General features: G+C 61.1%; 3 protein-coding genes across 8 annotated transcripts; all 3 read left to right on the top strand.

The window, feature by feature from the left end:
• Positions 1–1,234: 1,234 nt before the first annotated feature.
• On the top strand, positions 1,235–5,084 carry IL11 (interleukin 11). Its single transcript, XM_027618498.2, has 5 exons — positions 1,235–1,388; positions 2,574–2,746; positions 2,918–3,004; positions 3,130–3,291; positions 4,018–5,084. The coding sequence occupies exons 1-5, from the start codon at positions 1,382–1,384 to the stop codon at positions 4,186–4,188; spliced, it is 600 nt and encodes a 199-aa protein (XP_027474299.1). The 5' UTR covers positions 1,235–1,381; the 3' UTR covers positions 4,189–5,084.
• Positions 5,085–6,302: 1,218 nt separating this feature from the next.
• On the top strand, positions 6,303–13,535 carry FAM71E2 (family with sequence similarity 71 member E2). 6 transcript variants are annotated; one of them, XR_004819723.1, is made up of 11 exons: positions 6,303–6,586; positions 6,909–6,984; positions 7,726–7,984; positions 8,371–8,395; positions 8,556–8,620; positions 8,712–8,812; positions 8,906–8,958; positions 9,042–9,118; positions 9,437–11,130; positions 13,228–13,315; positions 13,405–13,535. XR_004819723.1 is itself a non-coding variant. In XM_035724860.1 (10 exons), exons 1-10 carry the CDS (start codon positions 6,490–6,492, stop codon positions 13,253–13,255), a joined length of 2,607 nt encoding a protein of 868 aa, XP_035580753.1. In that variant the 5' UTR covers positions 6,303–6,489; the 3' UTR covers positions 13,256–13,514. The 6 variants fall into 6 exon arrangements, 2 of the variants coding, with proteins under 2 accessions (XP_035580753.1, XP_035580754.1); XR_004819724.1 differs by having other exon boundaries at positions 6,830–6,984; XR_004819721.1 differs by having other exon boundaries at positions 6,303–6,639; positions 6,830–6,984.
• A 189-nt stretch (positions 13,536–13,724) lies between these two features.
• Positions 13,725–15,142, top strand: LOC113935893 (cytochrome c oxidase subunit 6B2). Its single transcript, XM_027618516.1, has 4 exons — positions 13,725–13,877; positions 13,993–14,122; positions 14,755–14,855; positions 14,974–15,142. Exons 2-4 carry the CDS (start codon positions 14,011–14,013, stop codon positions 15,025–15,027), a joined length of 267 nt encoding a protein of 88 aa, XP_027474317.1. The 5' UTR covers positions 13,725–13,877; positions 13,993–14,010; the 3' UTR covers positions 15,028–15,142.
• Positions 15,143–18,752: the final 3,610 nt, after the last annotated feature.

The following is an 18,752-nucleotide window of genomic DNA, read 5'->3' as shown; positions in this document are numbered from 1 at the left end:
TGCCCGGTCCCCATGCCCACTCCCTGGCTGAGCCACTCTCTCCACGTGTCCGTCACCCTCACTGTCTTGCCCGCTCGCTCGCCATCTCCAACCCTCCCAGAGGCCGCATCTTTCTCTGCGTCCCCCTGTATGTGTTAATAAAAATCAAGGAAGAGAATTGCAATGGTTCACATTTAGTGACGGCTGACTGTGTGCCCTACACAAGTGAACTCATCCTTACCCAGGCATTGGGGGGGGGCGGCGGGGGGATGGGTGCTCGGTTAACCCCATTTCACAGATAAGGAAACTGAGGCACAGAGGGGGTGCAGCACCTGCGCAAGATCCCACCTCGTCTCATGCCCTCTCTCGGTCTCCTGTCTCTGCTTCTCTCCCCACCTTCACATTGCCCCTGCCTGTCTCCCGGAGACTCTGCTCCTCTCTGCCCCCCTCGCTCAGCGCCTCCATCTCTGAGTGTCTCTGGCTCCCTGCCTCTGTCTCTTGGCGCCTCTGCCGCTTTGTCACCGGTGTGTTTCTTCTGCCACCTGCCTCGCCTTTCTCTAAGCCTGCAACTCTCGGTCCCTTTTCCTCCTGGAGTCTCTGTGGGTCTCTCTGCTCCTGCAGTGTATCTGCTCAGTGTCCCCATCTCTCCGTGTGTCACTGTCTCTCTGTCTCTGCATTTCGGACTCTCCATCTCTGCCTCAATGTCCCCGTTCCTCCAAGCATCTCTGTGTCCTTGCTTGGGTCTCACGCTCTCCATCCCTCTCGCTTTCTCTGTCCCTTGGAGTGGCTCTGCCTTGCCCGTCCATCTCCCCAGGCCTGCGTCTTGTGGCTCTGTCTCCAGCTCTCCCCACCTCTGTCCCCAGCTCTCCCCACCTCTCCGCCCGCCATCCTGGTCCAGCCGACCCTCGCCTGCAGCCTGCAGCCGGGCCCCAGCTCTTGAGCCGCGTGTGTCTGCCCCTGTGGCGGCCCGGGCTGAGGAGGTGGAGGGAGGGGACGCCAATGACCTCACCAGCCCCTCTCCGACCACCCCCCCCTTTCTCTTTTCAACTTTTCCAACTTTTCCTTCCGTGCCCTCCTCTGAGCGAGGCAGCGTGAGCCCTGCGAGGCAGCCGGCTCCGTCTGAATGGAAAAGGCAGGCAGGGAGGGTGAGTCAGGATGTGTCAGGCTGCCCTCCCCTGCCGCCTGCCCCCCGCCCGCCCGCCCTGGCCCCCTATATAACCCCCCAGGCGTACACACTCCCTCACTGCCACGGCCCTCGCTGCTCACACGCACATGCCTCCCCTCCCCAGGCCGAGGCCCAGCTGACCCCCAGGGCTCCCCCCCCCTCGGCAGCGGACAGGGAAGGGTTAAAGGCCCCCAGCTCCCTGCCCCCTGCCCTGGGGAACCCCTGCCCTGTGGGGACATGAACAGTAAGTTGGTTCAAGTTCATGGGGTGGGGGGGACAGGAAGGGAGGAGGGAGGGCCCGTGGCGAGGAGGGTGGGGAGCAGACAGGCGCAGCGGAATGGGACAGAAAGAGACAGAGGAGAGTGAGGGAGCCATGGGGAGGCAGAGACGGAGAGGAAAGGAGATTCCGAGAAAGCAGGAGGCCCGGAGAAGAGACGGGCAGAGAGACGGGAGGACGAAGCTGAGACGCGGAGAGACGCCCAGGGCAGCGCGAGAGAGATGGAGATCCCCAGACAGACGGAGAGAGAGACAGATGCCGGGAGGTGACCCCCAACCGCCGGGGACCCCCAGGGAGTCAGCGGGGACCGAGGGACGCAGACGCCCAGGCATCCCGACAGAGAGGTTCCGGGAGGGAAACTGAGGCAGAGACCCCCCCGCCCAGGAGGTGAGCGCAAGTCCAGAACACCGACCCCAGCCAGGGGGAAGAGAGAAAGAGAGACAGTGGTGCAGACAGGAACGGGAGAACCAGACAGATGCGGACCGACGGACAGACAGCGGCCGGGGAGGGCCGGGGGGCGGGCTGGGGGTGTGATGCGGGAGCGGGGCGGCCCGGGGGGCGCTGATTGGCTGGCGGGAGCGGGGGTGGGCGGGGCAGCTGGGGGATGGGCTGCCGGGGAGCCAGCGGGCCGGAGCCCCCGAGCCGTGCGCCGCCGCCGGGTCTCCCTCCGCCTCCCGCGGCCCCCGCTGCGCCCGCGCCTCTGCCTCTCTCCGCCCAGGTGTGCTCCGGGAGCCATCCCCGGCACCACGGCCCGGCCTTCCGCGGTCCCCTAGGGGGTGGGGATGTCCCCCTGGGGAGGGGTCTGGGCCTCCGGGTTTCTGTCCTGGTCCCCTTCCTCTGCTCTCAGTCCGGCTCGGGCTCCCGAGGCCCGGGGAGGGGGCAGGTTCTGGCCTGTGCCTCCCCCCTCATGCCCCGCCCCGGGGCCCAGATTCCGGCGTCCGGGGGCGGACGGGAGACGCCCGGCCCGTCTACCCGCCCCGGGCCGCGTCTGCTCCGACGGGCGGGGCAGCCAGAGCCGGAGAGGGAGAGAGAAGCCCGCCCCGGCCCTGCGACCTGCCCTGGGCGCTCCACCCTGGGACTCAAGACCCCCCAGTCCCTCCTCCCTCAGACCCACCAGTCCGGTCTGAGCTCTCTGCTTCCTCCCGCCCCCAGGTGTTTGCTGCCTGGTCCTGGTCGCCCTGAGCCTGTGGCCAGATAGAGCTGCTGCCCCGGGGCCACCTCCTGGCCCCCCGCGGGCCTCCCCAGACCCTCGGGCTGAGCTGGACAGCGCCGTCCTCCTGACCCGCTCCCTCCTGGCGGACACTCGGCAGCTGGCGGCACAGCTGGTAGGAGAGCCTGGAGGGGATGGGCTGGGACCGGGACCAGGAGTGGGGAGGGCTCCTGGGCTACCACGGTGGCAGAAACGGGGGGAAGGGAGGAGTTTGGGGCCTGTCTGGAGGATGGAGGGACCCTTGGAGCTGGGCAGGGTCCCCCTCAAGGCCTCTTTGCCCCCACAGAGAGACAAATTTCCAGCCGACGGAGACCACAACCTGGACTCTCTTCCCACCTTGGCCATGAGTGCAGGGGCGCTGGGAGCCCTACAAGTAAGGGAAGGGGAAAGGGACTGGGGCAAAGGTGAGATCTGGGCATGGAGGGGGTGCGAGGGATTGGGGGCCAGAGCAGGCAGGTGGCAGGTGTTCCCTGACGCCCCGCATGCCCTGTGTCCTAGCTCCCAGGTGTGCTGACACGGCTGCGAGCCGACCTGTTCTCCTACCTGCGCCATGTGCAGTGGCTGCGCCGAGCCGGGGGCCCTTCCCTGCGGACCCTGGAGCCGGAGCTGGGTGCCCTGCAGGCCCGGCTGGACCGCCTGCTTCGCCGGCTGCAGCTCCTGGTAGGACACTCCAGCCCCCAGACCTGACACCTAGACTTGAAACCCGAGACCCCAGGACCCTCTGAGACCCTCCTCTGTGTCCCAAACCCTGTGGCCCCGAGACCCCCCCAGACCCTGCCATCTCCAGACCTCAGAAACCTAGACCCTGAGGTCTCAGACCTTGAGCTCTGAGTCCCTAAGACCTCAGATGCTGGTCTTGAGCCCTTACGACCCCCAAACCCTGACTGCTAAAATCCTAGACCCAGCACCCTGAGATCAGAAAACTTCAGATACCACTTCCTGGGCCTGACCACAAACACCCTGGACCTCAAATTCCAGCTCCCCATTCTGAGAGCCCAGCCCTCATCCATGAGTCCCTGAGCTTGGATCGGAGAGACCCCACATCTAAGACCCCAGCCCCGAGATCTTAGACCCGACCCCAGACTTGAGCCCACAGCCCCCAGCCCTCACCTAGCACCAGGATCCCAGTCCTGATTCTATAGACCTTGCCCCCAAGCCCCTGGACTGGGCCCTGGAATTTCAGCTCTGACACCCCCACCTTTTGGTCCCAGTCTTCATTTTCTGAACCCAACATGCTGAGAACCGCCCACCCAGAAACCCTACCCCACAGGCCAGAGACACTCCGGAAGCCTGCAGCCTGGACTCCCCAACCTCCCAATCAGACCCCTTCCTGGGACCCCCACTGACCCCCTGACCTATTGCTAACCCTCTGTCCTCTCCCAACAGATGTCCCGCCTGGCCTTACCCCAAGCACCCCCAGACCCACCAGCTCCCCCACTGGCCCCCCCGGCCTCTGCCTGGGGAGGCATCAGGGCAGCCCACGCCATTCTTGGGGGGCTGCACCTGACCCTTGACTGGGCCGTGCGGGGCTTGCTACTGCTGAAGACTCGGCTGTGACCCGCCACCCGGAACCACCAACGTCCTTCGATGCCACATCTTATTTATTTATTTATTTTGGGACTGGGGGCATGGCAGCAGGAAAACACCCCCTCTTTCTCTCCCCCTAATTCGAGATGGTCCCTCCAGGAGACCTGGGCAGAGTCGGGGGGGGTATCTGTGCCTTATTTATACTTATTTATTTAAGGGGGTGGGTGGGAGGCAGGTGGACTTGGGGACCAAAGGGGCAGGGAACTGGAGTCCTACATTCTTGAATCTCTTAAGAAGTCTGGCTGCAGGCTTTCCCTGTCCCCTAGCCCTCTGGGCCTGGGCAGGAGCATATATTATTTATTAAACAATTACTTTTTGGGGTGGGGTGGGGAGGGAAAGGGAAAAGAGGCCTGGGTTTTTGTACAAAAATGTGAGAAACCTTTGTAAGATGGAGAAAGGGGAATTAAATTTGTCATACACATCCACTTAGAGGCGATTTCTCTGAGCACTGAGGGTTGGGGGCTGGTCGTCAGGGTCCCTGGAGCAGAGAGAGGTAGGGACCCTTAGTGGGCAGGACAGCAGAGAGGAGATTGTTGGTCCCCCAGGGACCCTGAGTGCTGAGGGGCAGGGTCTGAGCCTGCACTTTGTAGGCACTCAGTAAATTGATAGAAGCTTCCAGAAGGCCATCCTATGCCCTACAATACTTGCATGTGACAAAGCTACAAGTTTGACGTTTGTTATGGTGATGTTCACAACAGCAAATCAGAAACCACCTAGATGTCCAACAATGAGGGATGGTTTAATAAATTATACCCATCCATGTGATGGAATACCATCAGCCATGCCGAGGGGATGAGATGGAGGCTGCTTTAAGACAGAGAAAGCAGGCTACTGACCACTGCATGATTCCCATTTTGTGTCTCTCTGGATGGATGGATGGATGGATGGATGGATGGATGGATGGATGGATGGATGGATGGATAGATGTTTTTAAAAGTCCTAGAACATGGGGCACCTGGCTGGCTCAGTCAGTAAAGCATGTGACTCTTGATCTCGGGGTCGTGACTTCCAGCCACACATTGGGCATAGAGCTTACTTTAAAAATAATAATAATAGGGATGCCTGGGTGGCTCAGCCTTCGGCTCAGGTCACAATCCCGAAGTCCCAGGATCGAGCCCCGCATCGGGCTCCCAGCTCAGCAGGGAGTCTGCTGCTCCCTCTGCTCTTCACCCTGTTCTCATGCTCTCTCTCGAATAAATAAAATCTTTAGTAATAATAATAAGTCCTAGAAGAAAATGCACCAAAATGTTGACAATGGTCCCCTCAGGGTGGAAGATGGGGTAGAGTTATGAGTGACTTTTTAAAAAATCTGTGCTTATCTGTATTATCCAGAATTTCTACAATGACCATGTATTTTGCATGACACATTTAAAAAAATAATAAACACTTTTTAGAATGGAAGAATACCAGTCAACACCTTCTCCCCAAATAAACCCTCAGAAGGAGTCAAGAATCATGGCTCACTGAGTGCCTGCTCTGGACCGTGCCTTAAGTGTGGGGTTTTAATTACACGATCCCTTGAATGTGCCATTATGCCCCACTTCACAGGTGAGGGGAGGTGAGGTGGAGGTGGTGGTTGTTCAGGGTCACATGGCTAGGGAGAGACAACTGTGATTCTGCCGGAGGTCTGGCTCATTCCAAAGCACACGTCCCTTTCTTTAGAATCCATGTTGAGCAGTTGTTGCCACAGACACAAATAGGTTACATATGAGGAAACTGAGGTCCAGTGGGGGGTATGAGTCTTACTCAAGGTCCAGAGGAAGGTCAGGTCAGTGGTGAGTTGGGGCTGTACTCAGGCCTCCCTTCTTAAGAGTCAGAAACTCTTGGTTAATTATTTGTTTACAATATCCAAGACAGCACCCCCCCCGCCACCTGCCCCCACCAAGGGTCCAGTGTTTTCACTAGTTTGGGTCTGGATTGGGGGCTTCTGATTCACAGACTTCAACCCTGAAGACCCTAGGCCACATCTTGGGGAAGGGAGCCTATCCATGCCCCTCAGAGAGTTCCCAGAAAGAGTCCTACATGTGTCTGATGAGGTCACAAAGCCCTTCCACAGGAAGGCTCCTCCCCCAGGCTAGGGCTGACCACCCCCCCTTCAGGGCCATGGCCAAGCCCTGGGGAAGCTCCACTCTCTGGAACCGCTGAGCTCCCACACCTGTGAAGCCCAAAGGGCCAGTACGGGTGGGCTGGGGGACACTGGGCAGACCATGTGCCCAGATGCCCGGCTCCCTGACTGTGTGTCCGTGGTGACTCATCTTTTCTCCAGCCGCCATGAACCGGTTTCAGAACATCAGGCGCATGGAGTCACTCCAGGGACCTTCAAAATGGGTCCCCACTCTGGGCGAGCTGCAGAAGACCCTCCAGAAGGGCGAGTACCTGCCCCTCCGCCCGCTGCCCATGTTCGAGAGTAACTTTGTCCAGGTCCCCAGCTTCCTGTACCCTGGGGGCGGAGAGAGGCAGGAGGGGATTGGAACTCCCTGGGCTGGGGGACTTGAACCCAGGCAGGCATGAGGCAGTGGGGGGGCGGCAGCTCCGGTGGCAGGGGGCTTGGGCTGGGGGTGCCAGAGGAGCACTGGAGGAGTGGTTCCAGCCCCTCTCCCTGGCCCCCCAGGTGACCAATCAAGGGGCCCCCGTGTACGTGCACCACAGAACCAACCGTCTGACCATGGGCGTGGCTGCCTCCTTGCCAGGCCTGGTGCTGCCAGACATCCTGCTGATCGCTCAGCCTGGAGAGGGCAAGGAGTGCTCCCACCTCATCCTCACCAGGTGCCTCCATCCGCCCCATCTGCCCCAGGGAGTGCTCCCACCTCATCCTCACCAGGTGCCTCCATCCGCCCCATCTGCCCCAGGGAGTGCTCCCACCTCATCCTCACCAGGTGCCTCCATCCGCCCCATCTGCCCCAGGGAGCACCCAACCTCATCCTCACCAGGTGCCTCCATCCCCCCCATCTGCCCCAGGGAGTGCTCCCACCTCATCCTCACCAGGTGCCTCCATCCCCCCCATCTGCCCCAGGGAGTGCTCCCACCTCATCCTCACCAGGTGCCTCCATCCGCCCCATCTGCCCCAGGGAGTGCTCCCACCTCATCCTCACCAGGTGCCTCCATCCGCCCCATCTGCCCCAGGGAGTGCTCCCACCTCATCCTCACCAGGTGCCTCCATCCCCCCATCTGCCCCAGGGAGTGCTCCCACCTCATCCTCACCAGGTGCCTCCATCCGCCCCATCTGCCCCAGGGAGTGCTCCCACCTCATCCTCACCAGGTGCCTCCATCCCCCCCACCTGCCCCAGGGAGTGCTCCCACCTCATCCTCACCAGGTGCCTCCATCCCCCCATCTGCCCCAGGGAGTGCTCCCACCTCATCCTCACCAGGTGCCTCCATCCGCCCCATCTGCCCCAGGGAGTGCTCCCACCTCATCCTCACCAGGTGCCTCCATCTGCCCCATCTGCCCCCGCCCGGTCCCACCTCCTGCTCTACCATCTCCATCTCCTTCCTGCCCCCACCCCCCAGGATGCTCCCGCTGGACCTGGCCCACCTCTACGTGCATGATCTGTCTGCCTGGCGCCTTAAGCTGCGACTGATCACAGGCCGCTACTACTACCTGGAGCTGGACGCCCCTGATAAAGAGGCTGGCTTCCTGTTTGACCGCTGGATCCGTCTCATCAACCTGCTCCATGAGCCTGCCACAACCTGGGCCCCCAGGACTCTGAATACACCCACCATGGACCTGGCCCATGTGGTACCTCCGGCCTCCACCTGGCGCCTCCAGGTGGGCACTGCCCCCACAGCCCCCTGGGGCAACTATGGTTTTAGATTTCAGAGCCAAGACAAACAACCTGAAATCCAGAATCCCAAGAAATGAGGCTGGGGGCCTGGATGACAGAGGAGGGGCTGGGGGCTAGACTCCTGGGTCTGAGGGAGGAGGGGCTGGGAGGAGGCCTGGACTCCTGGGTCTGAGGGAGGAGGGGCTGGGGGCCTGGACTCCCGGGTCTGAGGGAGGAGGGGCTGGGGGCCTAGATTCCAGGGTTTGCAGGGGCAGAGGACAGGTCTTGGCAAGGGGAAGGGTTGGGGTCCTGGGGTCCTGGGCTGGTTAGGTAACGGAGATGTGGAAACCAGGAGGCGGCCACCCCTCCTGACTGGCCTCCTCGTCCACAGGCCCAGCCCCAGTGCAGACGTTCAGGTGAGCAGGCTCAGTGTCCATCAGGCTCTTCCCCGCTTCTCAGCATCTGCTGCAGTAGGAGTGGTCAGACCTTCCCCTTCTCCACTGGCCAAGCCCCCTGCCCGTCTCCCTGTGTCCTCCCTGTCAGAGACACTGACTCAAAACCTCCCCTCCTCTGCAGTCATGATTGTTAAGCCCAACTTTCCTTACAAGTTAATGGCATCTCAGAGACAGAAGAAGACCAAGGTGAGCAGGCCGGGCAGGACTGGCTGCGGATGGGTGGGGGCTGGGGGTGCTGTGCCTCCTCTCTGCCCTCCGTCCCTCCTCCCACTGTCAGACCCTCAAGCGCAGATTCAAGTCTCAGGCCGTGGGCGACTCTGTGCCTCTCATCTGGTCGCGTCTGGAGCATGCTGAAGCTAAACAGAAATCTGCAGAAAAGTAGGCTTAGGGTCTTGCTCCTGGTGGGAGGCAGGGGAAGGCTGAGGACCCTGGTACAGATGCCATCATAGTCACACCACTTTGCCTCCACAGGTCCCAACCAAAACTCTACGCTGACACATCTCGGACAAAAATCCAGGTTTCTGGTGAGCACACCTCCCCCTCTATTATGGATCCGCAAAGTTCTCGCCCTTCCCCTGAAAGCTCAGACTACTTTCTTCCCACCCAGAGAAGCCCAGCATCACCATCCGTACCATCTTCAGCATCATTTCCAACACCATCAACAACACACAGTCCTCTTCCAAGGCAGCTATTTACTGGGGGCCCAACTCTTGGTCTGAGGGAGGAGGGGCTGGGGGGTCTGGACTCCTGGGTCTGAGGGAGGAGGAGCTGGGGGCCTAGATTCCTAGGTCTGAGGGAGGAGGGGCCTGGGGGCCTAGACTCCTGGGTCTGAGGGAGGAGGGGCTGGCGGCATGGACTCCTGGGTCTGAGGGAGGAGGGGCTGGGGGCATGGACTCCTGGGTCTGAGGGAGGAGGGGGCTGGGGGCCTGGACTCCTGGGTCCTGGGTCTGGGAGCCTCCCCTGGTCCTGATCATCCTTCCCCTTCCTTCGGCCCATGTGCAGGGTTGCTCCTCTGACTCTGAGGTGGGCACGGTCCTGGGAGGTTTAGTGGAGACCCCGGTCCGCTGTATCTCGGAGGGCAGCCGTGAGCCTTCCTTGCTGGGCTCGTATGGTCACTTGGACACATACCTGTGGCGGCAGGCCATTGGAGAGCTGATGGACCCGAATTCCAGCACCCTGTCCTCTTCCGTCTTCTGCCCAGCGCCCGGCCCTCCGGCCTTCCCCCTCCCTGCCACTCTCTCCTTCCATAAGCACAAAGGAGAGGCTGGGCACAGGCAGCGGCCGCCACTCTCCCAGAAGACGCTGTCTACCCGTGCTGCCCCTTCGAAAGTTCCATTCATCCTCGACCAGTCCAAGAAGGTCTCAGCAGCACGTGCTCCATCCCAGAAGACCTCGGCCGCCCCTGGCCCATCCCGGAGGGCCCCAGCTGCACCTGTGGCTCCTCAGAAGGCCCCAGTAGCACGTGGCCCGTCCCGGAAGGCCCCACCTGCTTCGGCTACTTCCCCGAAGGCCCCAGCGGTACATGGCCCGTCCCGGAAGGCCCCACCTATACAGGCTCTTCCCCCAAAGGCTGTGTCCCCGACTCTCCAAAGGAGGAAATCTTTCTTCATCCCTACCCCGTCCCAGAAGGCTGTGACCTCACCTCGTCAGTACAAGATGACGCCGGATGGGGCCGATTTTGGCATGGTGCCTGAATTAAGTCCTAAAAGGGATGGGCTTGCGAGAAGGAAGCATGAAGGGACTCCACAGCCCATGTTGTACTTGGGCACCCAGGAGATGGACGTGCTAGAGACGAGGACCCAGAGAACATTCATGGAGCTGCCTTTCACCACCACGAAGAAGCAGTCAGAGGAAGTCGTGATCAGCAAAGCCCGGGAGATCACCGTGGATGGCCTGAAGGGCAGGGGCACGTTGGAGGACAGGGTCCACAAAAAGAAGGAGAAGATATCCCTGGACATGCCTGGCTTCAAATCCAAGGAGAGAGGAGAGCAGCAGAGGTGGCTCAAGACGCAGGAGCTGGCCATTGAGGGAGGCCCAGAGGAACAGAGCAGGCCCTTCTCGGTGGAGGGGCTCACCCTTGCCAAGATGATGATCATGGCCAACTGCAAGGAGCCACCCCAGAGGCCAGCTGCAGTCGGTCTGCCCTCCTGGCTCTCAGCTCCCCAGGCGTCTGCTATGTCAACAGAGGGCACAGTGCCCTTCAGCCCCCGTCACGTGTCCTCCCCGGAGGGGAAACCGGGGGCGGTTAGGGAGCAGTCCCCAGTGGGCATCTGGGTGCCCTCGCTGGAGGGGATACCAGTGGGGGTTAGGGAGCAGTCCCCGGTGGGCACCTGGGTGAAGGGGAAAATGCATCAGTGGGCAGAGAGGAGCAAGCAGCACTGGGTGAAGGAGCTTTCTCAGGACACAACAGGGCCTTCCGAAGTGCCCTGCATCACGGAGCTGGAGATGGACAGTGCCTCCCAGTCTCCCATCCCTCTGCCCGCATCGGAGTGGGAGGGTGCACCCCGGTCGCCCATCTCTCTGACCCCCATCTCCAAGATGGAGGCTGGGGTGTCCCCACAGCTCACCAGTGTATCTCAAGAGCCTCAAGAGCCCAAGAAGATGTCAGATCTGAGCCCTCTGACCACGACCGGCTTGTCCTCAGAGGCTCTCTCACCCTCACCCTTGGAAGTGGAGTGTGTCAGTGCTTCAGCCAGGTACTTGGGGTGACAGCTAACATGTTCTGTCAACTCCATTCTCTGCAAGGTAGAGAGGATCATTCCCTCTTTTTTCACTTTTATTCATGGACTCGATATATAGTGGGTTTAAGTTCTAAGTACTGGGGACACAACACCGAGCAATTTGGGGAGTATATATGCTCCTGCCACCTGCTACGTAGAGCCCAGAGATGCTGTTTAACATCCTACAATGCACAGGATGGTCCCCCACCCCCACCCCCAACTACGAGCGATCCACACAAACTGTCCGTAGTGCTGAAGTTAGGAATCCTGACAGTAAAAACTGAATCAATTATAGTGTATGATATAATGTGAGAGCTCCATGGGAAGACAGCGGGGGGGGGGGGGGGGCTAGGCGTGAAGGTAGGCAGCCTCCAGGATGGGACTGGTTGGTCCAGGAGGGCCTCAGTGAGCTGATGTCACTCGTGTAAAAGACCTGGAGGGGGGGGGACTCCATGCACACATCTGGGGAAGATAGGTGTGTGCAATATTATGTTGGACCAAGAGTGAGTTCCAGGGGGCCCCAGAGTACAGAATGCCGTTGGAAGAGTCAGGGAAGTGGTGGCGACCATGGGGGACCTTGCCGGCTTTGCTGCTGCTGAGTGAGCTGGGGTGGGGGGTGTTGGTGAACAGAATGGCTGGAAGTGATGTATGTTAGAAAGGGGCTCTCTCTGGCCCAAGCATCGGGAAGGTAAGGGGGCAAGGATGGAAGCCAGAAGAGTAGGCAGGAGGCAGGAACCATGATCCAGGCACGAGATGATGTTGGTTTGGACAACAGGGGAGGTGTTGGAAGTGTTGAGAAGAGGCAGGACTCTAGATATGCTCCGATGGCTGGGCCAATGGATTGGCTCATGGGCTGGGCCTGTCCATGAGGCATCAAGGGCAACTGTAGGGTTTGGGATCTGGGACACTGGAGAGATGTTGTTCGTGGCCCTCAGCAGCATTGGGAGAAGCTGTAAATGCAGTAGGTGGCAGGTAGAGCATCAGGAATTCCGTTTTGGACATCTGAATTCCAAGATGTCTGGCGAAGATGTGCAGTAGGTAGCCGGATATGTGAGTCAGGAGTGACTTGGGAAATCATCGGCACATGGAGAGTTTCTGGAAGCTATGGGGACTGGAGGAGGTCTCCAGCCAGCGAGTGTAGACAACGAGAGTGTTTGGAAAAGGGGAGACCATAGTCGTGGTGTGCAGAATGGTGAGAGACGGGCATCCTGACCGCCACGGGAAGGGAGCAGCTGTGTCTAAGGCCACAGCGAGGTGCAGGACGATGGGACTGAGACAGGGCCTCTGGATTCATCAGCAAGGATTTGATTATTTGTTACACAGTGGTAACAAAGACCTGAATGGGGCAGGCCTAAGGAAGCACAGGAAGCAGGGAGTCACCTGCTGTGATGCTTGAAAACATGATGCTGGGGGAAAGGAGCCAGATGCAAAAGGCCTCCTTGTGGATGATGCCCTTTGTATGAAGCTTGCCGGGCAGGCAAATCCAAGCAGAATGGTGGTCGCCAGGAGCCGGGAATGATGGGAGGAATGGGGAGGCATCGCATACTGGGAACAGGGTCTCTTTGTGGGGTGATGAAACGTTCTAGAACTAGGTGGTTGTGGTCCCACAATGTTGTGAATGTAATTAATGGCACGGAACGACAGTTTAAAATGGTTGCGATGGTAAATTTTATGTGATGTGTATTTTCCCACTATATACCTACTTACCTACCTCCGTACTTTCGCAAAGAGGGGCTTCGGAGAGGAGGAGCAGACCAGCTTTTTGCAAGCAGCTTGCTGGAAGGGGAAGAGGGACCTGGAGAGGTAGCTGGTGTAGGAAGTGGTGGGCACAGAGAGATTGGGAGGAGAGGGATGTTAGTGCACTTGGGTGTGGTGTGAAGGATGCACAGCTAGGCTGGAGAGCAACTAGGCAGGAAGGAGAGGAACTGGGAGGTACACCGGGGGACAGGAAGACGCGGGGGGCGGGGGGAACCCTGTTCCAGCTCACGCTTCATTTAGCACGGGTTTACTGAGCACTCAGGGTGCTCTCCCTGTGGCCCCCAAAGCCCCCTTTGGCTTTTTCTCTCTCTCCAGCATGCTCAGTTCCGAGAGCCCTCAATAGCGGGATTCGGGGGACTCAATCTCAGTTGCCAAAGTGTCCAAAGGAGCCCAGCCTGGCCAGGTAGCCGGAGACCCCACAGACCCGCCTCAGTCCTGGCACCGGAGTCCAGGAGCTCAGACCCCACCCTGGCTCTTTCCTCTTCCCCACAGGCCCCCAGGGTGCTGTGCACCTCTACCGTAAGAAGCAGGGTGCTGAAAAGACCGGGCGGGGGGATGCTCCCTCTCCAGTAGAGACCAGAGCTATCTATACGTTTATATATTGGGGGGCGGGGAGCGGGACAGGGGAGAGCCCGCGGGGAGCCCAGCTTCGCAGAGATTAAAAGCCTGAGTCTGAGACTCGGCAAAAGTGCCTGGGTGCCTGTGTGTGCGTGGGGGACCCGCAAGAGCTTCGTGGGGCTGGGGGCAGGAGGCGGCGGGTGTGGGGGTCCACGCAGACCCCGCCCCGCGTCTTGGAACATCCCCTGCAGCGCCGCGGCTCCCATTGGCTGGGGTCCAGGGGTCCCAGCCAATCCTGCCAGGGGTCGTGTTTCTCCTGGGCTGGACCCCCGAGACTCAGAAGCGAGGGGCACCCCTGGACGGAGCCACAAGCACAGCTGACCTAGTGACACGTTGACATCACTCTGGTGAGGGCAGGGCGGGTGGGATCAGGGGCTGGGCTTCGGGGTGGGGGCCAGCAGCTGGGTGCGGGTCGCAACGAGGGGCGCCCCCAAGCCCCACGGAGCCCCCCTTCCCCCGCAGGAGCTGCCGCCTCCGTGGATGTTGGATGTTGGTTCCCAGAAGCCCCCCAAGGGGAAATGGTCAACACCGCCCTTCGACCCGCGCTTCCCCAACCAGAACCAGACCCAAAACTGCTACCAGAACTTCCTGGGTGAGACCTTGCGGGCCAGGTTAGGGGCAGGGGGTGAGACAGGGGAGGCAGGAAGGGGAGCACCCCACCTGAAAATGGTAAGAAGGTCTGGGACCCGCCTTGGCGGCGGAGACCGTTGGGGTGGAAGGGGGAGGGGGAAAACCACGGTCCGCAGGGGCGGGGCCTGGTGTGGAGGGGGCGGGACCGAGTCCTGGAGGGAGAGGCGGGGCCTGGCCGGGAGTGGGCGGGGCCTGGCCTGGAGGGCCTTGACCAAGTCCTGGAGGGGCGGGGCCTGGTCTGGAGGGGGTGAGCCGACAATGGTGGGGTGGGGCCTGCCGGGAGTGGGCGGGGCCTGGCCCAGGGGGCCGGGACCTAGTCCTGGAGGGGCGGGGCGAGGGAGGGAGAGGCAGGGCCTGGCCGGGAGTGGGCGGGGCTTGGTCTGGAGCGGGTGAGCCGACCATGGTAGGCCGGGGTCTGGCCGTGGAGGGGCGGGGCCTGGAGGGGAGGGGCGGGATTGAGTCGTGGAGGGCGAGCGGACAGAGGGGGTGGGACCATCATTGGGGGAGGGAGCAAGGGGCGGTGCTAGGCCGGGAGGGGCGGGGCGGGGCGGGGCCGCAGAGCCACCCCTCCGGCCCGGCCCGCCCACCCTGCAGACTACCACCGCTGCGTCAAGAGAATGAATCGCCGCGGGAAGAGCACGCAGCCCTGCGAGTATTACTTCCGCGTGTTCCACTCGCTGTGCCCCATGAGCTGGGTGAGCAGGCCGAGGGGGCGCCGGCGGCCGGCCGGCCGGGGCTAGGGTCAAGGGTCCCGTGTAGCTGAGCCGGCGCCCTCTGCCTCCCCCCCCCCCACTCCCCCCCCCCCCCCGCCAGGTGCAGCGCTGGACCCAACAGATCCAGGACGGGACCTTCGCGGGCAACATCTGACGGCCTGAGTGCCGCTCCTCCGAAGGATCAGCGCACTGACCCCACATCCTGCCGTCTCGCGGAGACCCGGCCCCCGCTATCCACTCCAATAAACCACCAATAAAGCTCCGTTGCTGCTGATATTTCTGCCTCATATCTGGCGTGGGGGCTGGAGAAGTCCTTCCTGTGTCAGTGCCCTGCAGCTAACACTACTGGTTCTGATGGGGAGGGGGCAGGGTTGGAGGGAGGATCGTCAGGTCTCTAGGGCAGGATCGAGCCCAGCCCCTCCCGCCCCCGCTCCAGTGCCTCCAGCGGGCAGCAGCCGCCCGCCCAGGCTCCGTGGAGGACAACACTTGCCCACGAGGGTGCTCCTGACTGTGCATCCCCACACCTGGTCCGCCCTTCATCTCCTCCCTCAGGATCTTCGCCTCTTACCTCCGCAGACTCCTTTGGGACTTGCATTCCCAAGTTCTGGGGGGTTGTTTGGTTGTGTACCCCCCAGCGCTGACCCCAACCCTGCCTCCCCAGCTCCGGACCCGTCCCCAGCTCTTCACCACTCTCCGTCACCCCCCTGCCCCTGTCTGACTCCATTTCCTTCCAAGTACACCCCGGCCTCATCCTGCGCGCCCCTCCCAACAGTCTTCTGCACGCCTGGCCCCGGCCTCCCAGCACCGTCCCCAGCCAGAGCAGTCTCCTCCTTCGGTCTCCACAGATACTTGTCACATCAGTTTCTCCAGGATGCTCCCCCAGGACGCTCTGAGCTCCTGTCTGGATGATTCTTTGCTCCTGCCCCATCCAGGCGCTGGGCCTGCCTTCAGCCAGCCTCAGAGGTGGCAACGCTGAGATTCATTCTGATTCCAAATGCCCCTTGAAACGTCACCTGTCTAACCCTCCCACCTGCACCCTGGCCAAGTTTGAGGAGTGACACCTAACGAGCACGGAGCCCTGGGATTCTAGCCTGGCCTAAGTCCTGAGCAGGGGGAGGACTGGATCCCACTGTTTCTCCCTGAAGCTGATGCTTCCTGGGGCAGGCTGGACCCACGCTCTGCCTGAAGTAGTCTCAAGAGGCCTGTTCAATCCCGGGGTTCAAAGGTGGCTATTACTAATCATAACAACTGAACAAGCCTCTTGAGCTGTGTGCACCTCAGTTTCCCCAGTTTTTAACCCAGATGGGGCAGAGTCCCGTTGCCAGGAGAGGTGGGATGATGGGAAGGGCTGAGCGGACTCAGGGGAGGACTGGCCCTACCCTGCTCCTCGCTCCTCCCGCCCTCCTTGATGACCATCCCCTCGCATACCCTTCACCCTGCCCTCATCACCCCACCCAGGGCACACCCCAGACGTCCCATCTGCTGGGATGGCTGCACCCAGATACCTTGCCCCAGGACTCCCTCTCTCCAACCACAGCCTGAGAGGCAGGAGGGCAAGTGAGGGTGCAGGGTGCTGAGAGCTGCAGGAAGGGCTGTCCTGCTCTGGTGCGGCTGGATCAAGGAAGGGACACGGGCAAGGCAGCTCTGAGTCACCGAATGGGGCTGACGGGTGTCTGACACTCAGGTCACCCAGGTAGCCTCTGACCACAGGGTCTGACACCTGTGCAGCCCTGGCCAGCCTCTTGACCTCACCCAGGGTACCAGTGCCTGGAGTGCACTTTACCCCGTTGCCCAGAAGCCACTCCCAGCCTTCCTCCTTCTCTCCGTCTTTGGCCCAGGATCCTCCCCACCATCATCCCTCTACCACATCTGGAAAAAAAAAATTTTTTTTAAGATTTTATTTTGGAGAGAGAGAGTGTGTGCTTGTTGTGCAAGCTGCGGGGAGGGACAGAGGGAGAGGGAGCAGACTCCCTGCTGAGCACGGAGCCCCGCACGGGGCTCGATCTTACCACCCTGAGATCATGACCTGAGCGGAAATCAAGAGTCAGACGCTTAACTGACTGAGCCACTCAGGCGCCCCATTCTGGAACATTCTTTACACTCTGCCACACTGTCCTACGGATGCCTGAGCCGGAGGCGGGGTCTGCGCCAGCATCACTGCAAACTCCCAGGCCCTGAACTCTGAACACCGGTTCCACCGCTCCCCCACCAGCTCCTTGGAAGCAGCCTCCCAGGCCGCGCACCCGGTTCCCCGCCCCTCCCCCCAGTCTGCACCCCTGCTAGCCTCACCACCCCCTTCCCCACCTCCCCCTCTTCCTCCAGGGCCATCCCCTCGACCTCAGGCCATCTCTCCTCCTCCTCCTGTCTCCGTAGACCCTCAGCCAGCTCCTTCCTCCCTCTCCGCAGAGAGGCTCAGTCAGGTGCTTCCCTCTCAGAATCACCAAACTGCTCAGCTGCCCTTCGAGGCACCTCCTCTCCCTCTCCTCCCCGCGCCCCGTGGAAGCCCTGAGACCCAGCTCCAGCCTCCTCTCTCTGGTGTCTGCCTCTTTGTCAGAGCCTGAGGAACTCTGAGAAATGGTTCAAGTCCCAGCTGCACAGCGTACCGGCCCTGTGGCCCCAGACAAATTCCCTAAGCCCCCTGCCCCATGGTCTTTTCATCCCAAATGCGGTGGTGACAACACGTGGACTTCGTAGGGCTGTTGGGGAGGATGATGCTGTTTCAGGTTACAGTCGTCTAGCCTGGTGTTCTCAGGGCGTGGCGGGGGCGGGGCTCTGTCTGTGTCAGCAATCTGAGGGACCCAGAATCAGCGTGGCCGTTCGATGCTGGCGCCCCATGCCACACTGGACGGTGGGAGTGACGGATGGATAGCCAGCTGCCCTCCTCCATCAGCAGCTCCAGGATGGCCAGCCTGTCAACAGGGGCCTGGAGCTGCCGGAGACATCTGGTCAACGCCACGTGCATGCAAAAGGGTCAGAGAGCAGCGCCCCCAAGGAGACACATGGGCCCAGGATTGGGGTGCCCGGCCTGGATGGCCCTCTTGGCTCTGCTGCAGTCCCAGCCACCAGAGGCAAGGAGAGAGCTGGGGAGGGGGGAGCAGAGCGCAGACCTCGCCCCGTGAGCTGCAAGTATTCCGTTTCCTGCAGCTCCTTCTTACCTTCACCGCCCAGGTCTTCCCTGTGCCCTCGCTCAGGCTGCCGTGGGTCTGACGGGGCTCCAGGCCCTGCCCTGACCCTCACGCTCCCCTCCCCCTGGGCCTGAGCCACCAGGGGGCGCTCCTGACGCCAAGCCCGGCTCCCGCCCCCGCCCCCGCCCCCAGCTCCGGACACTTCACTGGCCACAACTTGAGCTCCTTGCACTTCCCTGTCGTGGTGGGGGCCATTTTCTCGGGGGTCAGGGCGAAAACTGGCAGCAAGGTGGGTGCCCGCAGGCCATTTGTAAAGGGGGGAACCCTGGGAGCGCTGTCGTGAAGGCTAGGCAGCGTCAGGGCCGCCGTTCCTGCCCTGGAGGTCTTCCCTCCCCATCCCCTCCTCGTCCAGCCCAGTGACTCTCAGCAGAGGTGGCTTTGGCCCCAGGGGAACATTGGGCAGTGTGTGGAAACACCTTTGTCACAACTGGTGCTCCTCATCCTACAACACAGAATTAGCTGGCTCCAGGTGGCGGCCGTGCCAAGGGTGAGACCCTGACCATCGGTTTCTGATCTTTGTTTCTGGGGTTTGAGACACTCTTGAGAATCCGATGATGGCTTCAAACCCTCTCCCCTGAGAAGAACACGCTGGAGCACATTTAAAATAGAATTTTCAGAGGTTCTTGTAACCCTCAGTGGCCGTCTGGGAGGAGAATCCTGTCTAGAAGCCAGGTCCTGCCTAGAAGCCACGGTG

Source organism: Zalophus californianus, chromosome 17 (assembly GCF_009762305.2).
Source record: "Zalophus californianus isolate mZalCal1 chromosome 17, mZalCal1.pri.v2, whole genome shotgun sequence".
NCBI lineage: Eukaryota > Metazoa > Chordata > Mammalia > Carnivora > Otariidae > Zalophus > Zalophus californianus.
Note: the sequence above shows the minus strand (reverse complement) of the source record. Positions and strands in the feature narration are given on the sequence as shown.

Excerpts from the sequence above, each read along its gene's own strand:
- IL11 (XM_027618498.2), top strand. Across the intron at positions 2,747-2,917 it reads GGCAGCTGGCGGCACAGCTG|AGAGACAAATTTCCAGCCGA; the intron begins GTAGGAGAGCCT and ends TTGCCCCCACAG. Across the intron at positions 3,005-3,129 it reads GGGCGCTGGGAGCCCTACAA|CTCCCAGGTGTGCTGACACG; the intron begins GTAAGGGAAGGG and ends CCTGTGTCCTAG.
- FAM71E2 (XM_035724860.1), top strand. The coding sequence starts at position 6,490 with ATGAACCGGTTTCAGAACATCAGGCGCATGGAGTCACTCCAGGGACCT. Across the intron at positions 8,813-8,905 it reads AAACAGAAATCTGCAGAAAA|GTCCCAACCAAAACTCTACG; the intron begins GTAGGCTTAGGG and ends TTGCCTCCACAG. Across the intron at positions 9,119-9,436 it reads ACACACAGTCCTCTTCCAAG|GGTTGCTCCTCTGACTCTGA; the intron begins GCAGCTATTTAC and ends GCCCATGTGCAG.
- LOC113935893 (XM_027618516.1), top strand. The coding sequence starts at position 14,011 with ATGTTGGATGTTGGTTCCCAGAAGCCCCCCAAGGGGAAATGGTCAACA. Across the intron at positions 14,123-14,754 it reads CTGCTACCAGAACTTCCTGG|ACTACCACCGCTGCGTCAAG; the intron begins GTGAGACCTTGC and ends CCCACCCTGCAG. Across the intron at positions 14,856-14,973 it reads CGCTGTGCCCCATGAGCTGG|GTGCAGCGCTGGACCCAACA; the intron begins GTGAGCAGGCCG and ends CCCCCCCGCCAG.